The sequence below is a fragment of the Schistocerca serialis genome, chromosome 4, assembly GCF_023864345.2.
Source record: "Schistocerca serialis cubense isolate TAMUIC-IGC-003099 chromosome 4, iqSchSeri2.2, whole genome shotgun sequence".
NCBI lineage: Eukaryota > Metazoa > Arthropoda > Insecta > Orthoptera > Acrididae > Schistocerca > Schistocerca serialis.
Genome location: NC_064641.1, coordinates 716,265,989 through 716,291,398, shown reverse-complemented (window position 1 = coordinate 716,291,398; position 25,410 = coordinate 716,265,989). Strand labels below are relative to the sequence as shown.

Genomic DNA, 25,410 nt, shown 5'->3' with positions numbered 1-25,410 from the left:
CAGGGAACTTACTTTCAACAAGGCATTTGGTAACACAAAAAGTTAAAGGATAAATCACACAACCAATCACATCTTTCAACAAATTTCATGACATATCATAGTAATCAACACTAACTGACGGTCTGAAATTTCTCACTATTTTTAGGATATTATATGGGCTCACTTCTGTGAAAGCGAAGGTGCTTGGGGGAATATTTTCAAAGCAGCTGTCCATAATACTAAATGCATTTTCAAGTGGTTTGTTTATTGAACTACTAATTTCTTCAATGGACTGAATGCAGTATTTATTAAAGTCTTCTGGGGTAATGGCAATTTCCTCTTTGTTTTTAGTGTGTGCAATGGAGTTTATTACACTCCAGGCCTTTTTGCATTTATTGTTAGAGTTTTCAATGCTTTGCAGTTTCTTTACTTCATTTATCACCTTCCTATACTTGTATTCAGATTTAGCATACAGTTCTTTATACAGTTTTGATTTATTGGTTTTGTACAGACTATAATACAGCATAACAGTATTTTTCAGGTGCCCTAACTGTGGAGTACACCATTCTTTCATTTTCCTTTTCTTGTAATTACTACTAATATTCACTGTACATTTTTCAGAGGGATGTTATTTTCAAATATATTTAAAAATACAGAAAAATCTTGGTGAAAACAATGTCAGCTAAACAGAGTTGAAGCCTAATAAGACGTGTGTCCCAATTGAAATAGATGAGGGCATGTCTAAACTTGTCCATCCTCTCTCTGCTCACTGGTCTAGTAATCACAATTTTAGATTCTGGTTTGGTGCAATCTGAAGTTACATTATTAACACTAAGGTATACTGTATCATGGTCTGAGTAAGGGAAACTGATTACATCAGTGGACATACAAGTTCTCTTGATATTTGTAAATATATTGTCCAGACAGGATGAGCCTCTGGTAGGTTTGCAGTTAACATAGTACAGGTTAAATTGTCTAAACACATTTTTGAGCTCTGTCACAGTTTTTCTGTCCTGCAGGACATCAAAACTTGAACTGATACCCCCTCCAATGACAAAATTGTATTTTTTCCATTTTGGTATACATATGTACATTAAGAGTTCCTCAAGTTTCTCCAGAAAGATATGGGAGTCACCACTAGGTGACCTCTACACTACTACTACCGTTAGCTCAAGACTCTCAATTACTAGACCTGATATTTCAAAATGCATTTCATCACAAAGGGCATTGAGATCGATGAATCAATCCTTTCACAACTCTACACAGTATCACCATAATCCAAAGAGCCACATGCAAAAGTGCAACTTTTCAGAAGATCATATTTCAGGTTCTATTGATCCCAGAGATAAGGAGTCAAGTGTTTTTGGATAGCCCTTGGCCTGGTGATCATTTCTATACCTATTGGAAAACAGGAATACCCTACAAATCAGGATCCAAATTTAAACATTGCACACTTCCTCCAGTCCAGGTAAATTGAACAAATTGGCTGGTTCTTTTATATTAGGTGTGGTCTAGGGTGGGACTTAGGCAGCTTATAAAAGTATCATTGTTTCATGTGCAGTTCTGAGAAAACACCAAAAAACTATGACTTTTGCATACAAAAAGTACCAACTTTGGGGACTGCCATTTCTATCATTTCTATTCATGGCAAACGTTGAAATTTTCACCATATATTCTTAATATGATGTTCCCAGGAAGCTTTGAAACTTTATTTGGTATCATCATCCGTTACTGAGATCCAGAGATTTGATGTTGCTGTACTTATATAGAAAATGGCAAAAACTTGTTTTTAGCCATATTTGCACTGCAGGCTGCAATTCTCTAAATAACTAACCATAGGAAATGACTCAAATTTAATCTTTACATTCCTTACACATTTATCTAGAAACACTATTTTCCCATTTTTGAAAATCCTTGTCTGTTATCAAGATACAGCCAAAAATCATGATTTTTGGGTATCAAAATTACCAATTGTGTAGATGGCCACGTCTATAGTTTCTGTTCTTCACAAACCGTCACAATTTTTACCATATATCCCTAAGATGATGTTCTCCAAATACCTTGAAACTGTTTTCAATATCATTATCTGTTACCAAGTTCCAGAGATTTTAAGCTGCTGTACTTGTGCATGTAAAATATGCACATAATATCCCATAAGAGGCATAAATGTAGTTTTAACTGATGTAGTGAACACATGTCAAGAGTTATGAAGTCACCATATCATGTTTTTAGTTGCCATTGTTTGACCAATAAAACTTTATCATGCTTTGTCTCTGTATAATGGGCATTTCATACTTATGCAAGCTGTTATGACATGGAAATTATTCGATGGTGCCACCTGGTGGCATAAGCACATTACAAAAGATTATTTTGTCATACAAAAAGTGTAAAGTGAACTCATGTTGGATGGGAGATGATTTTATTTTAACCTTGTATTATGTATACTGGTATTTATAAGTTTTTTTATGTATCAAAATATGTGAATGCAATGAAGTACAAAAATAATCTGTTAAAACTTTACTGATGCACAGAATTCATTTTACATAAGCAGCACACCTTGCTGCAAGAGGAAAAAGTAGGGAACCAACTAAAAAATGCTGCTGTTGGATCACAAAAAGGCGAATATGTTCCTCTTTAAAAGACTCTGACAAAAAATTGGGGAACTAGCTGCCTCAATCCTCATTCTGCCTTCCTCACCAAAAAGTATGGCATCCCAACATATTCACACTTTTTTGTCCTAAAGAGAGTAGCAGAGGAATATTGATGGTGAAAGAGAAAGGAAACAGTGGCAGTTGGAGAGAAAGAGAGAGGAGGCACTAATTGTTGGAGTGGGAAAAGCGGCAGTGAAAGGGAGAGATTGTTGAAGACAATAGCAGTGGGATGCAACAAGAGAAGAGATAGTGATGGTCAGTGAGAGACAGTGGCAAAAAAAAAAGAGAAAGAGAGATGGTGGAGATAGCAGCAGTGGCAGAGAAAGAGAGATGAGTGTAACACATACATAGGAATGGGGTATCTGAACACCCCAAGATTTACAAAATTTAAGACAAAAGAAATTGCCCTCTTTCCCCATCTGCAATGTGCACAGGTGTGCGGAGGGGAGATAATGATGCTTGAAGAAAGGGACTGCAGACTGTAAGTGAGGAAGATAGGAACAGTGGCAGTGGCAAAGAAAAAGACAGTGACAAAGACAATGGAAATGGGACAGAGAAACAGTTAAAGTGGCAGAGAAGGAGACAATGGTAAAGAATGTGTGAGAGAAAGGCATGAAGACAGTGACAGTGGAAGAAAAAAACAAGAGAAAGTGCCAATCTGACAAAAAGGAGACAGTGGGAGAGAGACACATATAGACAGCAGTAGTGAGAGTAAGATGCTGAATGTGAAGATCTCACTTCAGAGACAGACTGAGTAAAAGCATTTAGAATATTCTGTGTTAAAAGAGTGTGAATATGTCCGCAAGCTAAAAGTTTTGGTGAGGAAGGTGGAATGAGGATTGAGGCAGCTGGTTCCTCAATTTTCTGATTGAATGTTTTAAAGAGGAGCATATTTGCCTTTTTGTGCTCTGAGAGGAGAATATTTCAGTTGGTTTGCATATGTCAATATAACGAAGTAATGACGGTGATTTATGAAAGAATGTCTGAACACTGTAATTTAGCTATCATAAAATACATTTTTAAAGAGAATTTCTGAGTTATATTAATCTATGCTGACAGAATAACAGTGAGTTGATATACCAGAATTTAAGCATTTATAGTTATATATGTGATGCCAAGGTTGTGTGTCCAATTAACTTTTTGTTAGAATTGGGTATGTATGTAAGTAAGCATAACTCCATTATGTCATAATCAAACAATGTAAAATCTGGGATGGAATAACAACAATATGAAACAGGATAGGTTACAACTCCTCACACAGAGGAGGTGTGACTATGCTACAGGACAAAATCCTCCTTCGGACTTAAAAGGGCTCACAAACATTCATACCCACACAACTCACATACACATGGCCACTGTAATCTGTGGACACTAAGGTATTAGATTTCCTGAGCTTTCACTAAATAAAAAAAAGGCAAATACTAGAATGGTTGATGGCTGATTCCTTCCTCAACTTGAGCTATTGCTCCATCTCTAATGACCTTGCTATCAAAGACACATTGAACCATAATCTTCCTTCATTTCTTGGATGCTAATGAAACTTGATAGGGTAAACAATAAGAGCAAAAATATTCTTGTGCATTTACACACAGAACATGGAAAGAAATATGGAAAAGTACAGAAAGTATGTTACTGCTTCAGACAGCTATTATTTTACATGGTTATCATTTTAAAAATCTATGGTTATAATACATACTGTATTACTTCTTTAGACAGACACTATATTATGTTGTTATCATTCTAGAAATCTTCTACACTTTCATCAGACATTTCTCCAGCTCATCTTCAATATTTTTTAGATTTCAGTCACATTTCCCTCTCCAGACATGCACGATGACTTTTACGGTTCATAAAAAATAGTTGTTAAATTCATTGACATTTTTTTACATGTTTTCTGTCTTGTCCCATTCTATATTCAATATAATTTCTTCCAGTGAGGTAACCTTCCTTCCAGTAGGGTTATTTATGATGCTTCAACAGACCACCTTGTATCTGCTGGAAGAATTTTTAATAAGGAATCATCACAAAACTGCTTTTAGCAGCTTTGTTTACCTTGCTTGTTGAGGTATTCATTTTTTCTGTAGTATTACTTAAATTCTTCACAGTTTCTACTAATTGTTTTGCTAATTCTGTCTTGTCTGTAATGAAATGAAATGATAGTATGTCTTTATTGGCTGGGATCTCATTCAGGGTTTTATGGCCACCAGATGCAAATCTTTCTATTAGACACCACTTTGGGAATGATGAGATGAATGATGAGGACAAGCCACAAACCTAGTCCTAAGCAAAGAAAAATCCCTGACCCAACTGGGAATCAAATCTGGGGCCCCATGATCAAGAGGCAGCAATGCTACCCACTGGACTACAAGCTGCTGATCATCTTTAATAAGTATGTTTTAGTGGCCTTTATTAGGAAGGAAAGTTGCTACTCACCATGTAGCGGAGATGCCGAGTCGTGACGATAGGCTCAACAAAAAGATTCACACAATTATAGCTTTCAGCCATTAAAGTCTTTTTCAAATGAGTCATGCATGCAAGTTGTATGTGTGTGTGTGTGTGTGTGTGTGTGTGTGTGTGTGTGTGTGTATTGCTGGCAAAGGCCTTAATGGCTGAAAGCTGTGCCTGTGCCTGTCATGACTCAGCATCTCCACTATATGGTGAGTAGCAACTTTCCTTCCTAATATTGTTTCATTCTATCCTGGATTTTCTGTTGTTTGATTTTAGTGCCATTTGATATCTAAGAATCTTTCTCTTTCTGAATCATTGCTTTTTTTTTTTTGTCTGGGCAATATCGGATGAAGTTATTAAACTTTTCACTTCTCGTTGAGGAATTAAAAACATTCAGCAATTCATTCATACATCATGTTCTGTAAGTCCCATCATAACCAAGGGGCTTCAGAAATGTGGAAATGAGTTAAGTTATTGATTAACAGGCCAAAGCAGCCAGTGTTGGCTACTGCTGTAGAGTATACTAACAACAAATTATGAGTACTGCTAATCTACTCACTCATATAAAATCTGGGCTGGAATAATAACAATATAAAATATGATGGGTTACTACTACTCACCACACAGAGGAGCTGTTGAGTGGTGGACAGGCTCCTTTAATGTGAATTTTGGTGAGGAAGGCGGAATGACTATTGAGGCAGCTGGATCCCCACTTTTGTGTCAGTGTGTTTTAAAGAGGAGCATATTTGTCATTTTGCGATTTGACAGGAGCATTTCTATCTGGTTCCCTTCCTTTCCCTGTTACAGCAAAGTGTGCTGTATGTCAGTAAAGCTTTCACAGTTTATTTTTATACTTCATCACATTTAGATATTTTGACATATAAAAGCAATAAATAAGTACAGTGTACATAACACAAGCTTAAAATAAAATCATCTTCCATCCAATACGAGTTCACTTTATGCATTTTGTATGAGAAAATAATTTTTTGTAATGTGCCTATGCCACCAGGTGGCACCATCAAATAATTTCCATGAGAATTACTTATGCTTTATATGACTATTATGAGAAAAACATCTCCTTTGGAAAGAACCACTCTTCCTTCAGATATACTACTCTGTTGCTGTTTTTATCTTACACTACCTTTACACAGAGCACTATAGCTGTCTATATACTAGTAATGTCAATTTTGATTTACTGCAAGCAACAGAGTTATGTGGAATTTACATTCAAGAGTCCTCGCTGAATTGTAGGAATGTCTGATGAGGTATTTTTTTGCTTTCTTTTTTAATGTCTGGCCATTTAAATTTCTGGAAATCAGTTATAGGTCTTTCACCAAAGTATGATATTTCATTTTGAAACATAGAAAGAAATGCAAAGTCTGTATGGAAAATATTTTTACTTCTAGTGTTGTAGTCATGAATTGCACAGTTTATTGTAGGTACGCTCTGGTTATTAATCACACTTGTGATTATGGAGCACAAGAACGGCACATAAGTATAAGATTCCCTAGGTCCACAAAAGTCTGCAAGATGCTTGGTCATCAAATTTACTCTGTTTACATTGCACATTTCTGTAGAATAAATACTTTTTTATGCCCTAGCTGCTTTGTCCCAGATGATTATGATGTAGCACAATGATGAGGGAAAGTATGTTCGCAATCATGTCTACAGGTGAAGACTGTGAGAAAGATTTCTAACAAGTAAGTGCAGAGTAGGCAGAGCTGAGTTTTTAATTAACTTATCTATGTACTGGTGCCACCTCAGTTCATTATCCAACTGGATACCTAGGAATTCACATATCTCACCCAGTGTATCCCCATTGACCTCTACTTCTGGTATGTGCATGTCATTTTTATTTCCACAAAAATGCACAATATAAACTTTTGTAACATCAAATGTTACATTGTTAGCTTTGAATCAGCTGTAAGCCTGGCACGTTATTCCAATGTTTGTTCTGTTATAGATATATTTTGTCCTCTAACAATATAGGCTCTACTTGTGTCAGCAGCAAACATTATAGTCTTTGAAGAGTCATCCAGTGTTCTAGGTAAATCTGTTATGTAAGCCAATTAGAGGAGCACTTTTCAGTTTCTCTTTTTTAGGTCATATATGAAATTATTTAGGTTATTGTCACTGTGTCTCCTACTCCTTACAACTGCCTTTTCTGTTAGAAGTACACTGCTGTGATGATCTCACAGAAATAATAACTGGGCTGTGGTCTCAGAATCCAACACCTATTATTACTCACTCAAGTGCTGTCAAGATTAGTTGTTAATCAAGGCAGTCATTTATGTTGGGAACATGCATTTGACATTCAAGTTGAATGACAACATTAAATTAACCCACAGCGATTTCTGGGTAGATTCTTCTAGAAAATCAATATTTAGATCATCATGTATTAAAACCCTTTTGGCATCTTTTGACATATTTGATGTATTTTATTGGATGATAAGTAATACATGAAGTGCACTTACTATAGTATCTTTGTGACAAAATTACTGGAAAGAAGTTTTATTGTTGTTGTGATCTTCAGTCGGAAGACTGGTTTGATGCAGTTCTCCATGCTACTCTATTCTGTCCAAGCTACTTCATCTCTGAATAGCTACTGCAATGTACGTCCTTCTGAATTTGCTTACTATATTAATCTCTTGGTCTCCCTTAACAATTTTTGCTCCCCACCGCCCTACTCCACTTCCCTCCAACTGGTGGTCGCTTGATGTATCAGAATGTGTCCTGTCAACTGATCTTTTTGTCTAGCCAGGTTGTGCCACAAATTTCTTTTCTCCTCTGTTATATTCAGCACCTCCTCATTGGTTGTGTGACCTACCATTTCACCCATGTTTCACTTCCATACATGCCTACAGTCGATACAAATACTTTCAGAAGAGGCTTTCTAACACTTAAATCTACATTCGATGTTAACAAATATTTTTATTTAGAAACACTTTTCTTACCATTGCCAGACTACATTTTATATGTTTTCTACTTCAGCCACCATCAGTGATTTTACTGCCCAAATAGCAAAACTCATCTACTATTTTAAGTGTCTCATTTTCTAACCTAATTCCCTCAGTATCAACTGATTTAATTTGACTAAATTCAATCAATCTTTTTTTTGCTTTTGTTGTTGCTCATTTTATATTCTCATTTCAAGACATGTCATTCCATTCAACTGCTGTTCCAAGTCCTATGCAGAGTCTGACAGAAAACATCATCGGCAAATATTAAAGTTTTATTTCTTCTTCCTGGACTTGATTTCCTTCTCCAAATTTTTCTTTTGTATTCTTTACTGGTTGCTAAGTGTACAAATTAAATAACACCAAGGATAGGCTAGAAACCCTGTCAAACCCCCTTCTCCATCACTGCTTCCTTTTTGTGCCCTTTGACTCATAACTTCCATCTGGTTTTTGTACAAGCTGCAAACAGCCTTTTACTCCCTGTATTTTACCCCTCCTATCTTTGGAATTGCAGAGAGCATATTTCAGTTAACATAGTCCAAAGCTTTCTCTAAGTCTACAGATGTTATAAACGTAGGTTTGACTTTTCTTAACCTACCTTCTAAAATAAGTCATAGTGTCAGTATTGCCTTTGGAATCCAAACTGATTTTCCCCTAGGTCAGCTTCTTCCAGTTAGTCCATTCTTCTATAAGGAATTTGTGTTAATATTTTTCAACCATGACTTATGAAGCTGATAGGTTGATAATATTCACACCTGTTGGTCTTCTTGAAGTCTGAGGGAATTTGGCTGTCTCAGATATCTTGCACATTAGATGGAAGAGTTTTGTCATGGCTAGCTCTCCCAAGACTATCAGCAGGTCTGATAGAGTGTCATCTACTCCCAGGGGCTTGTTTCAACTTAGGTCTTTTAGTAGTCTGTCCAGTTCTTCTTGCAGTATCCTGTCTCCTATCTCCTCTTTGTTTACGCCCTCCTCCATTTCTATAATATTGCCTGCAAGTTTGTTTCCTTATACAGACTCTCTACATACTCCTTCCACATTTCAGCTTTCCATTCTTTGCTTAGGACTGGTTTTCCACCTGAGTTCTTGATACTTATATAGCTGCTTCTCGTTTCACCAGAAGTCTCTTTATTTTCCTGTAGGCAGTGTCTATCTTTCCCCTAGTGATACATGCTTCTATATCCTTACATTTGTTCTCTAGCCATTCGTGCTTAGGAATGAAGTGTATGTGTAAGGATTTTACAGTCAGTAACTAATACCAGACTTGAAATTCTTCCTGTTATTTCTTATTCACTCATTCATTAATTCATTAGCATTCCAGCCTGCACAAAATCATCCCATTTCAAACAGTTTGATTTATATTATTAAGTAATGACTGGCAGAGAATTTTCAATGGGAGTTGTGGAACACATTATTATGTGACAAGGTTCTATATGAAACTTCCTGGCAGATTAAAACTGTGTGCCAGACCAAAGCTTGAACTCGGGATGTTTGCCTTTCACAGGCAAGTGCTCTACCAACTGATCTACGCAAGCACGACTCACACCCTGTTCTCACAGCTTTACTTCCACCAGTAACTTGTCTCCTACCTTCCAAACTTTGCAGAAGCTCTCCTGTATACAGTTTTAACCTGCCAGGAAGTTTCATATCAGCGCACGCTCAGCTAGAGTGAAAATTTCATTTTGGAAGGTTCTATATGCCTACGATGCTGCCTTTAAGAGAGATAATGTATCAGAAGGCAATTGTTGAGCTTTGATTTGATAAAAACTGAATCAAGAAATAATTTTGTTCTTCACAGTGGCCGATGTGCAGCTGGTCTTACTTTGGATATACTAGCAGCAGAGGGGTATAATGCCCAGAATCCTCTTCCTGATCGCCATGTCCACAATATAACAGTTCCAGGGACTGCAGCTGCATGGAGTGATGCTGTTAGTCTCTTTGGATCTGGCCAGGTTTGTTGACAACAATTTTATTAAGAAATGTGTGTATTTAAGTAATTTTTGAACATAAATGATGTAACTACTGTGTTAACAATCCATTATTTCTCAATTAATGAGTCATTGGAGGCATCATGTATTGTGTTGTGTTGGCTGAAGAGCCAACACCTTGTTACTAGAGGAGGCCGAAATGCATGCATTTTAGCTCACACAGGCTGGTATGAGGAGGGAAGAACTATACTGACGTGAGGTCTGGAACATGACAAGGAATTAAAATTCAGAAAGCGGACGTAACTAGTTTGGTACTTAACTTTAATCCATTAATTGTGAACATCGCTCTTGACAGTACATGATTCGCAATATTATCAGTTCAGATTACATTCTTGAAGAATATGACGCCTTGCTAGGTCGTAGCAAATGACGTAGCTGAAGGCTATGCTAAACTGTCATCTTGGCAAATGAGAGCATATGTAGACAGTGAACCACCACTAGCAAAGTCGGCTGTACAAATGGGGTGAGTGCTAGGGAGTCTCTCTAGACTAGACCTGCCATGTGGCGGTGCTCGGTCTGCAATCACTGATAGTGGTGACACGCGGGTCCGACGTATACTAACGGACCGCGGCCGATTTAAAGGCTACCACCTAGCAAGTGTGGTGTCTGGCGGTGACACCACATATTGTATACTTGTTCCTAGAAGCAATGGCATCTCTCCAACACCATGAAACTTTGTGCATACTAATGTGGATAATAATCTGACAAGGCTGTCACAGCAAAAGAAAAAAGTGTAAATAGTAGAACTGTAACTTTTACCAAAGGATGCACAACACTATACTTCACATTATGCTGGTTTTAATAGCAGTAGGGATGCATTCAGAGTTGCTTCAATTTGTTGTTATATTTATATTACCTTTGAATCTATGTAAAACAGAGATTATTTTTTTCTTCTGCTTTTACTGGGCTCTAGAAATATAAAAGCGTTAAAAATTTAGAATTTACAAGTTACTAGTAAAATTCGACTGACTATCATCGGCATGATAATTTTTATTTATTGGTTCATATTATGATAACAGAGAAACATTCAAGAGTGTACAATACAGACCTTAAAAATGGGCCTGATTAAATCCAGAATGTGATGCTAAACTAGAGGAAACAGGAATAACTGAAGAAACATACAAATGCTATCCATTTGTCATAAACATTGCATAGCAAATGAAACTTAATTATCTAGTTAGTAACAATTTCCACAAATCATACTCATAGTTCCTTTTTACTAGGAGAATTTGTTATATGTAGAGTAGTTATACTTTTCTCAATTATTATTATATTACGTTGGTGCATAAGGTCATAGCATGTTTGTTTTGCATGTTGGTGTTCTGGTTGTTGTGGGTTTATTTATTGATTGTCATTTTTTATTTGTATTTAACTGTTACTATTTGAGTTTACATATTGTCATTTGGAGATACTGAGTGGAGCTGCAGGTACTAGAAAATGGAGTCCCAAGTGGAGAAATTGGAATATTTGTGACGTATTCTTCTGTTTGAGTTCAGTAGAGGTGTGACACCAGAAGAGGCAGCTAGAAACATTTTCATTGCATGGGGATAATACCACTGGACAGAGCACAGCAACAAAATGGTTTTCTCATTTTAGGGAGGATCGTTTTGACATTGGTGACTCTACACATTCAGGAAGACTTTCAGAGTTTGATAAAGATCATTTGAACACATTAATCCACAATTACCCCTGTCTGTGTACTCAAGAACTGATAAATGTGATGAACTGTGATTATTCCATCATCATGTGACAGTTGCATACAATGAAGAAATTTAAAAAATCAGATGTATGGGTACTGTGTTCTCTAAGCCGAAATCATAAAAATCAGTGGGTGGTCATACATGCATCTCTGCTTGCTCATCATCAATTGGCTCATGAACAACACCATTACTCCTATCCTGTATCAGTTCTGGTTATGAGAAATGGTGTCTGTATGCTAGTGATGAGAAATAGTGTTAGTACCCTAGCATAAGGAATAGAAAGAAGTGGTTGCACCCAAATGAAGCAGCAACTCTCTGTAAAAGATAATGTTATACATTTGGTGGAACAGTGACAGTGTGGTGTACTATGAATTGCTTCCTCAAGGTGTAACCATTACTGCTGACATTTATTATCAACAACTGTGATGTCTTGCAGATGCACTCCAACAACAATAACCAGGAAGACTACATGAAGTGATGCTACTCTGCAACAATGCCTGCTTACATTCTGCCAGACTAACAAAGAATACTATGCATGGTCAAAAATTAAAAACCAATTTGAACCAAAAGGCCAGTTACATGTAATGATTGGATATTCAGAAATCATGAAAGTGTACGGAGTGTGGAATCCAGAAATAGGAAATATTATGATTGCCAGAGATCATGTATTTGATGAAAATGTCTTTCCTGCAAATTTGAATGAAGGTGTTAAAAAGTTATTGATCTGAAGATCACGACCACCACATATGATGAAGAAGCATTATAGAATCTAGATATTGTGGAATCAGGAGAAATATCTGGCATCAAACAAACTGAAGATCTGTAAACGTGTGGGTTCTGAACATATAAATGTAGAAAAGGAGACTGGAATGAAGAATGAGAGCACTGAGAATGATTATCCAGGCAAATGAAAAGAAGAAGGAGTCTGCAGTTGAATAAGAGAATACAACAAGAGAAGAAGATATAGAAAGCATTTAAGAAGCTTTGTGAACTGATGATAAAAATAAAAGAGAAGCAGTGTCAGAAGAAATGAGAAATCTAAGGCAAAACTGAAGCTGGACATTTGTACCATGTACTAACAATGCAAAAATGATATGAACAAAATGGGTTTTCACAGGTGCCACTGACAAAGAAAATTTAATGGAATACCAGATTAGGAGGAGTTGAACAATGGTGCTTGGATCCGCAGACTTGAAAAGTGCATCTACGGCTTGCATCAGTTTGGTGGAAGGTGGAATGAAACACTCAACATGTTCCTGTGCAAAGAGATATTGTAATCAGTAATATATCTGTGTGTTTACTATGGGCTACAGTGTGAACTCATAGTAACTGCATACGTGTGCAATATAAGTGAAATAAAGAAAATGAAAAATACCTTAATCACGAATTTGAAGAAAGTGACCCTGAAGTAGCATGACATGCACAGTCAGTTCAGATTACAGGAGAAGATGGAACACTGATTTTAGACCATAAGAATTCCAAGTGTAAAACTGCAAACCTGTGAAAACACATCTCTTTATTAATGTAGAGCTACAAATGTGACAGATGGAGACAACCTCAGTGAACAAGATACATCAAAATACTGAACCATAATTGGAAGTCTTCTATATTGGACGATGGGTATAAGGCAAGACTTAGCATATTTAAGCAAATTCAGCAGCATTTGCAGTGAGGAGCACTGGCAAGCCATCAAACACACACTGTGTTATTTATGAGTTACAACAAATGATGTGCTTGCTTACCAGAAGACTGGTAAGAAAATCACAATGTATATCAATGCAGACTGGAGAGATGATTCAAATCATCATAAATCCTCAAGTAGATACGTGATAGTTTTTGGGAGTGCAGCTATAGGCTGAGGCAGCAGAAAATAATTAACTGTTGCACCAAGTACCACTGAAGCAGAGTTTTGTGCATTGAATAAATCTGTAAGAGAAGCAAGTGGATGAACAGTTTTCTCAGTGAGATTTGTCATGATTGTTTCCTGTCCAGCCTATGATGATTTTCATCAATAATCAAAATGGAAAGAATTTGATGAAAATTGTGGAGCCTTGGAAAGAACCAAGCATATGGATCTAAAGATTTTCTTTGTGCAAGAGGAGGTGACAGCCAGCAACATGAGAGAGAAATATATTGCAAGTGAAAAAAATGTCACTGATTGTTTTGACAAAGACAGTCAACAACTTGAGGTCGAAAACTCAATCTGCAATTATGTTAAAATTAATGTGCTCTTGCATTCATGATGTGATGTGAGTCTGTGTGTGCTCCCTGCCATTTTTATAAAGAAGACTCACGCAAATTACATGATGGCTATTTGTAGTTTATTTATACACAGAAGCTTGTGAAGGAATTACCAAAGAGAAATTATTCTTGTTTTCTGTCAGGTTGTTGACTGATTATTAAAGAGTTTTATCCCTGTGTGCTTAACATATTTCTGAAGCAAAATTAGATCATTTTTTTAATTTTTGTAATATTTTCCTTAGTTTCATTAAATAGGCATGAATGGTCAATAACAATAGTAACACAGAATAAACTGATATGGGTCTATTCTTTTTATTTGTAATTATTTAAAGAGTTGTTTGCAAGAAGCATCCCAGAAATAATTGCAACAAAACGGAGGTAGATTCAATGGGTGGCCTCAAAACATGTTCAACGGAAATTAAACCTACAATGTAAAATGTAATTCATAAATAAAGATGAATATCACCTCACTGGATATGTCATTTTTAACATTTCATTTCAGTTGAGTGATGCTTTGCACATGATAAACTGCCTTTTGGTTGAAGATAGTTGAAAGGTTCTTAAGGAACCCTTGCATTATCGCATTTATCTGCACTAAAATAAAATGAATGGACACTGACACTTCTAGAGTAATCCACTCAGCACAGATATTAACAGCATATGAAAATGAAAGGAATAACATAGAGGAAAATGAAATTCAAGTAGAGCTGTACCACAGCACATCATATACTGTGAGGGATACCTAATATAGAATTCTCATTCCTAACACTCACCTCATATAATGGAGAGCTAACTATTTTACAGTTGTAAAATAGTTTCCTCTGGAAATTTTCTAAATTTTGTAGATACCAGAGCATAGATTCTCTCCAGTGAGAGAATGGAGGACTCTGCTAACAGCTCTAGTTTCCACATTAGATGGAACAAATGTGAATTTTTTGACTATAAAAGCGTACACAGTCACAGTAGGAAAAGATAGATTGCTGCGTACCATAAAGAAGACATGTCAAGTTGCATACAGGCACAATTAAGAAACTTACATAAAGCTTGTGGCCACAGCCTTCATCAGCAAAAGAGAAACACACACCATTCATACATGCAACCAAACACACCTCATGCACATATGACCACCAACTCCAGCATCTTGGGCTGGAATGCAACTATCACATGGGATACAAGCAGTCTGGAGGGGGCAAGGAAGAGGTAGGGATTGTAGTGTATGGGTGGGGAGAGATAGAGACGAACACCATCTGGTGGAGTGTGCATGGACTAGAATGCCAACAAATGCAGTGTCAGGATGTTGTGGGGCAGGGAGGTGGGGAAAAAAGGAGCGAAGAAGGAGAGGAGCGGGGAAAGATGGATGGATGAGTTAGCAGAGGGCAGCAAACAAAGAGGGTGGACAAGAATGGGGAGGAGATGACAGGACAGAGGGGATGGAAACTGTTGGGTGCAGGGTGTGAAGACAGCATGCTACCATAGGTTGAGGCCACGATAATTATTGGAGCAGAGAATGTTTTTAAAGATAAATCCCATGTGCACAGTTCAAAAAAGTTGGTGGTGGAGAGAAGGATCCAGATGCCTCAGGTAGTGAAGCAGCCATTGAAATCAAGCATGTTATGTTCAGCTGCAGGTTGTGCACAGGGTGGTCTATCTAGCTCTTGGCCACAGTTTGGCGGTGGCCATTCATCCTGGTAGACAGCTGGTTGGTAGTCATACCAATAAAACAGCTGTGCAGTGATTGCAGCAGAGCTGGTAAATGTCATAGCTGCTTTCACAAGTGGCCTGCCTGCTGATGGGGTAGAATAAACCTGTGACAGGACTGGAATAGGAAGTGCTGGGTGGGTGGATTTGGCAGGTCTTTCACAGGAAGGATCATATACCTGTGGAAGACCAGGTGTTGTCTGCAAATATGGTGACGTGTGTCATTGCGGATCATTGATAAAGATTAGGGAAAGTAAGGGACCAAGCACTGAGCTCTGTGGTACTCCACATTTCATCATGCCTCAGTCAGAATAGGCATGTGCCATTGCAGAATTATTCAGTACTGCCTTCTGACATCTAGATACGATTTGAGCCACAACCTTACTTTACCATATGAGCCATAGTTGTCAGGCTTTATAAGAAGAATTTTGTGATCTACACAGTCAAATTTTATCATTTATGGATTTGAGGAATTGGTTGACAAATGGTGGACTCCTTCCTATCATCTTTCAAAAATATTACAGGTAATGCCAATCTACAAGGGCAGTTCAATAAGTAATGCAACACATTTTTTTTCTGAAACAGGGGTTGTTTTATTCAGCATTGAAATACACCAGGTTATTCCCCAATCTTTTAGCTACAGAACACTATTTTTCAACGTAATCTCCATTCAATGCTATGGCCTTACGCCACCTTGAAATGAGGGCCTGTATGCCTGCACGGTACCATTCCACTGGTCTATGTCGGAGCCAACGTCGTACTGCATCAATAACTTCTTCATCATCCGCGTAGTGCCTCCCACGGATTGCGTCCTTCATTGGGCCAAACATATGGAAATCCGACGGTGCGAGATTGGGGCTGTAGGGTGCATGAGGAAGAACAGTCCACTGAAGTTTTGTGAGCTCCTCTTGGGTGCGAAAACTTGTGTGAGGTCTTGCGTTGTCATGAAGAAGGAGAAGTTCGTTCAGATTTTTGTGCCTACGAACACGCTGAAGTTGCTTCTTCAATTTCTGAAGAGTAGCACAATACACTTCAGAGTTGATCGTTTGACCATGGGGAAGGACATCGAACAGAATAACCCCTTCAGCATCCCAGAAGACTGTAACCATGACTTTGCCGGCCGAGGGTATGGCTTTAAACTTTTTCTTGATAGGGGAGTAGGTGTGGCGCCACTCCATTGATTGCCATTTTGTTTCAGGTTCGAAGTGATGAACCCATGTTTCATTGCCTGTAACAATCTTTGACAAGAAATTGTCACCTTCAGCCACATGACGAGCAAACAATTCCGCACAGATGGTTCTCCATTGCTCTTTATGGTGTTCGGTTAGACAACGAGGGACCCAGCGGGAACAAACCTTTGAATATCCCAACTGGTGAACAATTGTGACAGCACTACCAACAGAGATGTCAAGTTGAGCACTGAGTTGTTTGATGGTGATCCGTCGATCATCTCGAACGAGTGTGTTCGCACGCTCCACCATTGCAGGAGTCACAGCTGTGCACGGCCGGCCCGCACGCGGGAGATCAGACAGTCTTGCTTGACCTTGCGGCGATGATGACACACGCTTTGCCCAATGACTCACCGTGCTTTTGTCCACTGCCAGATCACCGTAGACATTCTGCAAGCGCCTATGAATATCTGAGATGCCCTGGTTTTCCGCCAAAAGAAACTCGATCACTGCCCGTTGTTTGCAACACACATCCGTTACAGACGCCATTTTAACAGCTCTGTACAGCGCTGTCACCTGTCGGAAGTCAATGAAACTATACGAGATGAAGCGGGAATGTTTGAAAATATTCCACAAGAAATTTCCGGTTTTTTCAACCAAAATTGGCCGAGAAAAAAAATGTGTTGCATTACTTATTGAACTGCCCTCGTAAAACTAAGAACTTCTGTGTATCATCACAGATTTTACCAGTCAACTGAATAATTACATTTACAGCAAACATAAGTAGTAGGTTTGGAACATGGAGCATTCAGCCTCCACAATTATAAAATGAACATTTTAAATATATCATCTTTATTCATCTAAAAATAAATTATAGTTATCAATTACTGTCACTAATTGTCATGGTGGGTACTCATCATTGACTGTTTATCAAATGTTTTAGGCATTAGACTCTGCACTAAAACATTCCTGTTCTCCATCATTTGAGTGCTTTCCATCTACCAAATATGAGATGGTATCAAACCTAGATCTTCAGCATAGTCTTAATTAAAACAAAATGTGATATTGCTGTTGCTGTGTATGCATTTATCTTGGTGGACATAAAGTGCTTCAATCTTTGTTTTCTTCTGAGTAACCGAGCAGTGATTGTTCTTCCCATTTGCATTATATATCCATTTTTATTAGAATTTTGCACCAAAATTTTAAATGTTTCATTTTCAGACTTAACCACTAAATGACCTTGAGACTCTGATCATAGTTATGTGAATTTGCAGCTTACACTGTCTGACTTGCTGACCCCAGCAATTAATCTAGCTGAAAATGGTTTCCCTGTAACACCTGTTGTTGCTGACTTATGGAAGCAAAGTGAATCACTTCTACAATCACAGCAATATGGAAGTGAGCTTCTACTGAATGGTCAAGCCCCAAGAGTAGCAGAACTCATGAAAATACCTACTATGGCAGAGTCACTGAAGGTAAGCAATGTATGAAAATAAATTGCTTTCATTATAAAATTTTTATGGGTCTGAAGAATGGCACTAATCTTAATTCTCCCAGTGTAATATTAAAAGAGAAAAAAATTTTTTCACAATTGTCATGCTTTTTATAAATTAGATGGAAAGAAATGTAGCAACACCACCAAAAAGGAATAATTGCCATAAGTGTGATCTAGAGTCAGTATGAGCAGGAATTGATGAATACTAGTTTTAGTTGGTGGATTTGGAAACCTTTTTTTTTTTTTTTCTTTTTACTCTTCAAACAAAAATTACTCACATTCATGAAGTAGGTAACAGAAATGAGACACGTTCTCCAAAACATACCACAGAGATTCCACTTCACTGAGGTCTTGATAGAAGATATTGCCTAAAGGCAGAAAAGTATGCCTCAGAGGATGGCTCTAGTTAACTGAATTTCCACATAATCCTTAGGAAGAACCCAACCTATGAGCATAGCTGCCCTGGTCATGATGAATCCTATGAATGACTTTTGGCATAAAGCAGCCCACATTATATGCTTAGACTAATGGTGTCATCATGTAAACCCAGCACGTCATTATTTAAATTCAAATTGTGTGAAGGTTGCCTTGTTAGACCTTATGAGAGTTTCCCATTGGTTTCCTCTGTTGCTCTTGAGTCAGTTGCCTCCCCAATAGTTTGACCATTGCAGCTCATCCATGAATATTTTGTTTATCAAACAATGGAAAATCCGGGAAGGAATGTAACAATATTACAGAATGAAAATTGCTACTCACCATATAGTGGAGATGCTGATTCACAGATAGGCACAACAAAAAGATTCTCACAATTATAGCTTTTAGCCATAAAGGTCTTTGTCAACAATTGATACTCACTCTCTCTCTCTCTCTCTCTCTCTCTCTCTCTCTCTCTCTCTCTCTCTCTCTCACACACACACACACACACACACACACACACACACAAACACACCAATGCAACTTGCACGCATGACTAACTTGACAAAGACCTTAAGGGCCGAAAGCTATAATTGTGAGAATCTTTTTGTTGTACCTATCTGTGCCTCAGCATTTCTGCTATATGGTGAGTAGCAACTTTCCTTCTCTAATATTTTGTTTATATATTTTCTTCCTCTATTTTTTGAATGGATGTTTCAAATACAGACCTTGATGTAAGGAATAATTTCTATGGAGTTTGATTAGGCACAGTCTGTCTCATTGTACACTTGCCTTTTCCCCCTACCACCTCTCTCTGCTCTTCTCTCATTCTCCCTACCACCTTCGCAGCCTCCCTCCCTACCTATCTCTCTCCCTCCCCCTCCCTCTCTCCCTCCCCCTCCCTCTCCCCCACCCCCTCCCTCCCTCCCCCCACTCTCTCTCTCTCTCTCTCTCTCTCTCTCTCTCTCTCTCTATCTATTTATCTATCTCTGTATGTGTCATCTTATACTTTGACCCCTCAAATGTTTTATATAATGAGGGGCTTCCAAATCTAATGTAGGTTGTCATGATCTGGTAAAAGTAAACAAATAACACTTCTAATGAATTATTCACATGTCACGGATATATGAGCAAGGAAGGCACAAACAACTCTTGCTTAAATGCACTTCAAATGAACAAGTCACATCAGTCACAGATGTATGGGCAAGGAACCAACTTTTGCTTAAATCATGTAAGTCTGATCATCATTCTATGCCACACATAGATCATCTGAAGAAACATTGAAACTTTTCGCACATTTCTGGTGAAGTTTCATCTAAGAAGAATAATATAACACTGTTGTAATTTACCAGTTTCAAAAATAAAAGTAGTGCCAAGGAAAGCTATGAGTTGTATATTATTTGCTGAGTATCCAGCATTCATGCTTTTCAAATAATTTATATGCTATCATGGCTGATTTACCTGAACATATGGATAAGAAGGATGAATGGTTATTTCCATTGCTGTTTTGACACTAGTGACCCTGATGTAATCAGCAGACAGACACTCTCATTACTGAGAATTTCCAGTCTACGAAAATGCAAGATCCTGCAGGTGCTGAAAACCCAACAGTGTCACAAATTTCCATGCAATTACCACCATTGTAGCCTCACAATCTGTTGCTGTGGTTTGCACAGATGGAAGCTAGTTTTCATTACACTGGGACAACCACAGATTCTATGAAGTTTGCTTTATAAGTCAGCTGTGTAGCTGAAGTTCAAAACTTAAACACAATACCTCTTGTACAAGAGTTGTATGTTGAACTGAAGACAGAGTTGATCTGTCAAGTCTCCTTGGCAGAAGAGGGTCACATTTCTCAGTGTTAACACAAAAAGACATTAGGACGGGAAGCTGTCACAGTGCCTGAGGTCAGAACTGTGTGTGCCACATACTTCACATGCTCCAGAGTAGCCATCTTCTGGCTCAAGTTAAAGTTGTGATAGCATTCTATTCTCTTGGACACCATTAAAAATCTGGCTGACAGGATTTGGGATGAAATAATCCTGCCATCAATCAGAACTGTAGCAGTGCCATACAATAGTGGTTTGTCATCAGCAGTGATGCTGGCACGTCACAATTACCTGTCAGACAAAGTGGATGCTCTCGTTAGTTAAATGAGTGAACTGCTGGCTTGACACAGTTACAGTAAGTATAGAGGTCAATACTGCAGAAGACCTACATCTACATCTACATCTGTACCCATGACTGAACCTATATGATCATTCCATTTCATATCCCTACAAAGTGTTACACCCAGTCATTTGTATGATTTGGTTGATTCCATAAGTGACTCGTAAGATATTATAGTCATAAATATTGCTTGCAACTCTTTGATATTACAGTCACATATACAGCCTTTTTTTTATTTTGTGAAGTGCAAACATTTACATTTCTGAACATTTAAAGTAATTTGACAATTTTTGCAACACTTTGAAGTCTTATTAAGATCTGATTGAATATTCATGCAGCTTATTTCAGATAGTTCTTCATTATAGATAAGTGCATCATTTGCAGTAAGTTCTGAGTTATTACCCATATTGTCTGTGAGGTCATTAATATACAACAAGAAGAGCAAGGATCCCAACACATTTCCCTGGGGCACACACAAAGTTACTTCTACATCTTACAATGATTCTCCAGCCAAGATAAAATTGGGTGTCCTCCCCACCAAAAAGTCCTCAATACAGTCAAAAATTTCATTTGATACCCCATATGATAATACTTTTGACAATAAACGTAGGTGTGCCACTGATTCAAATGCATTTCAGAAATCAAGAAATACTGAATTTATCTGACTACCTTGATCCAAAGTTTTCAGTATGTCATGTCAGAAAAGTATGAGTAGGGTTTCACATGGTCAATGTTTTTGGAATCCATGCTAGTTGTGATTGAGGAGGTCATTCTGTTCAAGTACCTCATTAAGTTTGAGCTCAGAATATGTTCTAAGATTCTATACCAAATGACTGTCAAGGATACTGGACAGTAGTTTTTTGGATCACTTCTACTATTGTTCTTGTAGACAGGTGTGACATGCTTTCTTTTCTTCCAAGAACTGGACATGGTTTTTCGTTTGAGAGACCTATGTCAGATTTTAGTTAGAAGAGGGGCTAACTCAGCCACAAATTCAGTATAGAATTTTCCAGTGGCCTCTGGAGCTTAATTCAGTTTTAACAGTTTCAGCTGTTTCTCAATACCGCTGACATTAATACTTACTTCATTCACCTTTTCAGTGGTATGAAGATTAAACTGGGACAGTTCTCCTGGGTTTTCCTTTGTAAAGAAAGATCACACAGTCATTCCAGAATGAACGTTTTGGTTCCAAGAGGCATGAAGCAGTCACCTAAATGTGCTGGTATCACTGGAAACTTGGGGATCAGATACACTAATGTATCTGAGTTTGCACCTACCCAAATGATAGTGGCAGTCAGATATAGGTGCAGCCTATTGCAGGACAGTCTATCAGATGCTCTATATTAGTGACTGGAAATTATTTTGAACACTGACTCAGATTTTTGCATTTATCCATGAACTTTCCTCTATAATTGGAAGCCTTTGTGCAACTAACAACTCATCAGTAGATGCTTATGGTATGGAACATACTGAGCTAGACTTGGAATTTTACTGTTGTATACATCGTGGAGGCTATAACCAGAGCCACCTTCCTGGTGTAGTAGCATCTGTTACCTGATGTAGCAAATACAAGGCTCATCGACAGTGTCACCAGATTTTCTACTGCTAGATTCTTACACAGTGTAGTTATTCACAGTACCAAGCTAGGGCAGGCACCAGAAAGCAGATATGACAAGTTGCTCAAACAGACAAGTTACTCAAATAGTTACTGTCATAACCTGACCATGTAAATTGTCAAGGAAGGTCTGTCAAAATAATGTGCATTTTATCAAAACTACCAATGACCTGTTAGTTTCATACTGTTCTATACATTTAGATCCCGATCATCTAGTGGTCTCAAAGGCAGAGTTTAACTCAATGCTTACAGAAGATGTTATTCACCCTTCTAGCAGTCCTTGGCCTTCACCCATCCATCTGGTGGCATATGGTGACCTTTTCGGTGGTTACTGTGTGCTGAATGTGAGGTCAAATCTGGACAGATATCCAGTTTCTCTATTGAGGAACTACAATAATGCTCTCAGTGGTGCAACTGTGTTAAGTGTATGGGGCTGTACAAAGACTTTTTTACAAATTCCTGTAGTGAATGAAGACATACCAAAGACTGTTATAATCACTCTGTTCAGCTTATTCAGAAGTTTTTATTTGACATTTGGTTTGCACAATGCAAACATGGCAAACATTCATTGCCTCCATGCTGTAAGGACTGTCATTCTGCTTTGCATACATGGACGATATCCTCATTTCTTTCACAGTGTAGTTATTCACAGTACCAAGCTAGGGCAGGCACCAGAAAGCAGATATGACAAGTTGCTCAAACAGACAAGTTACTCAAATAGTTACTGTCATAACCTGACCATGTAAATTGTCAAGGAAGGTCTGTCAAAATAATGTGCATTTTATCAAAACTACCAATGACCTGTTAGTTTCATACTGTTCTATACATTTAGATCCCGATCATCTAGTGGTCTCAAAGGCAGAGTTTAACTCAATGCTTACAGAAGATGTTATTCACCCTTCTAGCAGTCCTTGGCCTTCACCCATCCATCTGGTGGCATATGGTGACCTTTTCGGTGGTTACTGTGTGCTGAATGTGAGGTCAAATCTGGACAGATATCCAGTTTCTCTATTGAGGAACTACAATAATGCTCTCAGTGGTGCAACTGTGTTAAGTGTATGGGGCTGTACAAAGACTTTTTTACAAATTCCTGTAGTGAATGAAGACATACCAAAGACTGTTATAATCACTCTGTTCAGCTTATTCAGAAGTTTTTATTTGACATTTGGTTTGCACAATGCAAACATGGCAAACATTCATTGCCTCCATGCTGTAAGGACTGTCATTCTGCTTTGCATACATGGACGATATCCTCATTTCTTTCAGCCACAGCAGAACAGCATTAGAAATGCCTGGTGAAGATTTTCAAATGCATAGAACAACATGGCATGGTTGTGATCACTGCTAAGTGTATTTTTGTTAAACTTTTTTGGACCATCTAACTTCATCTGCAGGGTCATTGCCACTACCAGAAAAGGTGGAAGCTATCATGAAGATCCCACAGCCAGAAACCATCAAGGAGCTACACTATTTCTTGAGAATGCTGAATTTTTACTGGTATCATCTGCCTCCCTCAGTTGAGCTGCAAGAATCACTAACTGCAGCATTTACTGGACCAAGACTAGAAGGAATTCACCCATCCACTGCACAGATAAGATGATCTCTGCTTTTAATGCAGCAGAGAAAAGCCTAGAAAGCCTAGAAAGCCTGTTCCTTATTTATGTAAATGATATGCCTACTAGTATTACAGGTGATTCAAAAATATTTCTGTTTGCTGATGACACCACCTTGGTAGTGAAGGATCTTGTGTGTAATATTGAAACATTATCAAATAATGTAGTTCATGATATAAGTTCGTGGCTTGTGGAAAATAATTTGATGCTAAATCACAGTAAGACTCAGTTTTTACAGTTTCTAACCCACAATTCAACAAGAATTGACATTTTAATCAGACAGAATGGGCATGTTATAAGCGAGACGGAACAGTTCAAGTTCCTAGGCGTACGGATAGATAATAAGCTGTTGTGGAAAGCGCATGTTCAGGATCTTGTTCAGAAACTAAATGCCGCTTTATTTACCATTAGAACAGTATCTGAAATAAGTGACATTTCAACAGGAAAAGTAGTATACTTCGCATATTTTCATACGCTTATGTCATATGGTATTATTTTTTGGGGTAATTCTTCTGATTCAAAAAGGGTATTTTTGGCTCAAAAACGGGCTGTTCGAGCTATGTATGGTGTAAGTTTGAAAACCTCTTGTCGACCCCTATTCAATAGTCTGGGAATTTTGACATTGCCCTCACAGTATGTATTTTCTTTAATGTCGTTTGTTGTTAGCAATATTAGCTTATTCCCAAGAGTTAGCAGCTTTCACTCAGTTAATACTAGGCAGAAATCAAATCTGCATGTGGAATGCACTTCCTTGACTCTTGTGCAGAAAGGAGTGCAGTATTCTGCTGCATCCATTTTCAATAAGCTACCACAAGAACTCAAAAATCTTAGCAGTAGCCCAAACACTTTTAAGTCTAAACTGAAGAGTTTCCTCATGGCTCACTCCTTCTATTCTGTCGAGGAGCTCCTGGAAGAGATAAAAAATTAAGCAAATTCCAGTGTTACATTCTTGATTTTCTTTATTTAAACTAACGACTTGTCACCTGAATATGTTTCTTATATTTCATTTTATCTGTTTCTACAATTGTGTTATAATTTCATGTATTGACTCGTTCCATGACCATGGAGACTTCTCCTAAATGTGGTCCCATGGAACAATAAATAAATAAATAAATAAATGAACCAAAAGCAGTGACAAAATGTCCAATAAAGTGTACAGTCAACAAAATTTGTGCAACCAATAAAACAGGGAACTACAAAAAACAAGTCTTTTTACTTGGTGACAGTCACACCAAGAGAATCGCTGAGAAAATGAATGAATACAGTTCATCAT

General features: G+C 37.8%; 1 protein-coding gene across 3 annotated transcripts in view; it reads left to right on the top strand.

Annotated features, from left to right (window-relative positions):
* The window catches only part of LOC126473235 (glutathione hydrolase-like YwrD proenzyme), a 117,505-nt gene that overhangs the window by 15,893 nt on the left and 76,202 nt on the right, over window positions 1–25,410 (top strand). For all 3 annotated transcript variants that reach the window (XM_050100150.1, XM_050100151.1, XM_050100149.1), the window contains exons 4-5: window positions 9,834–9,987; window positions 18,106–18,306. In XM_050100150.1, the coding sequence (XP_049956107.1) occupies window positions 9,834–9,987; window positions 18,106–18,306 (355 nt within the window). The remainder of the gene's footprint in view (window positions 1–9,833; window positions 9,988–18,105; window positions 18,307–25,410) is intronic.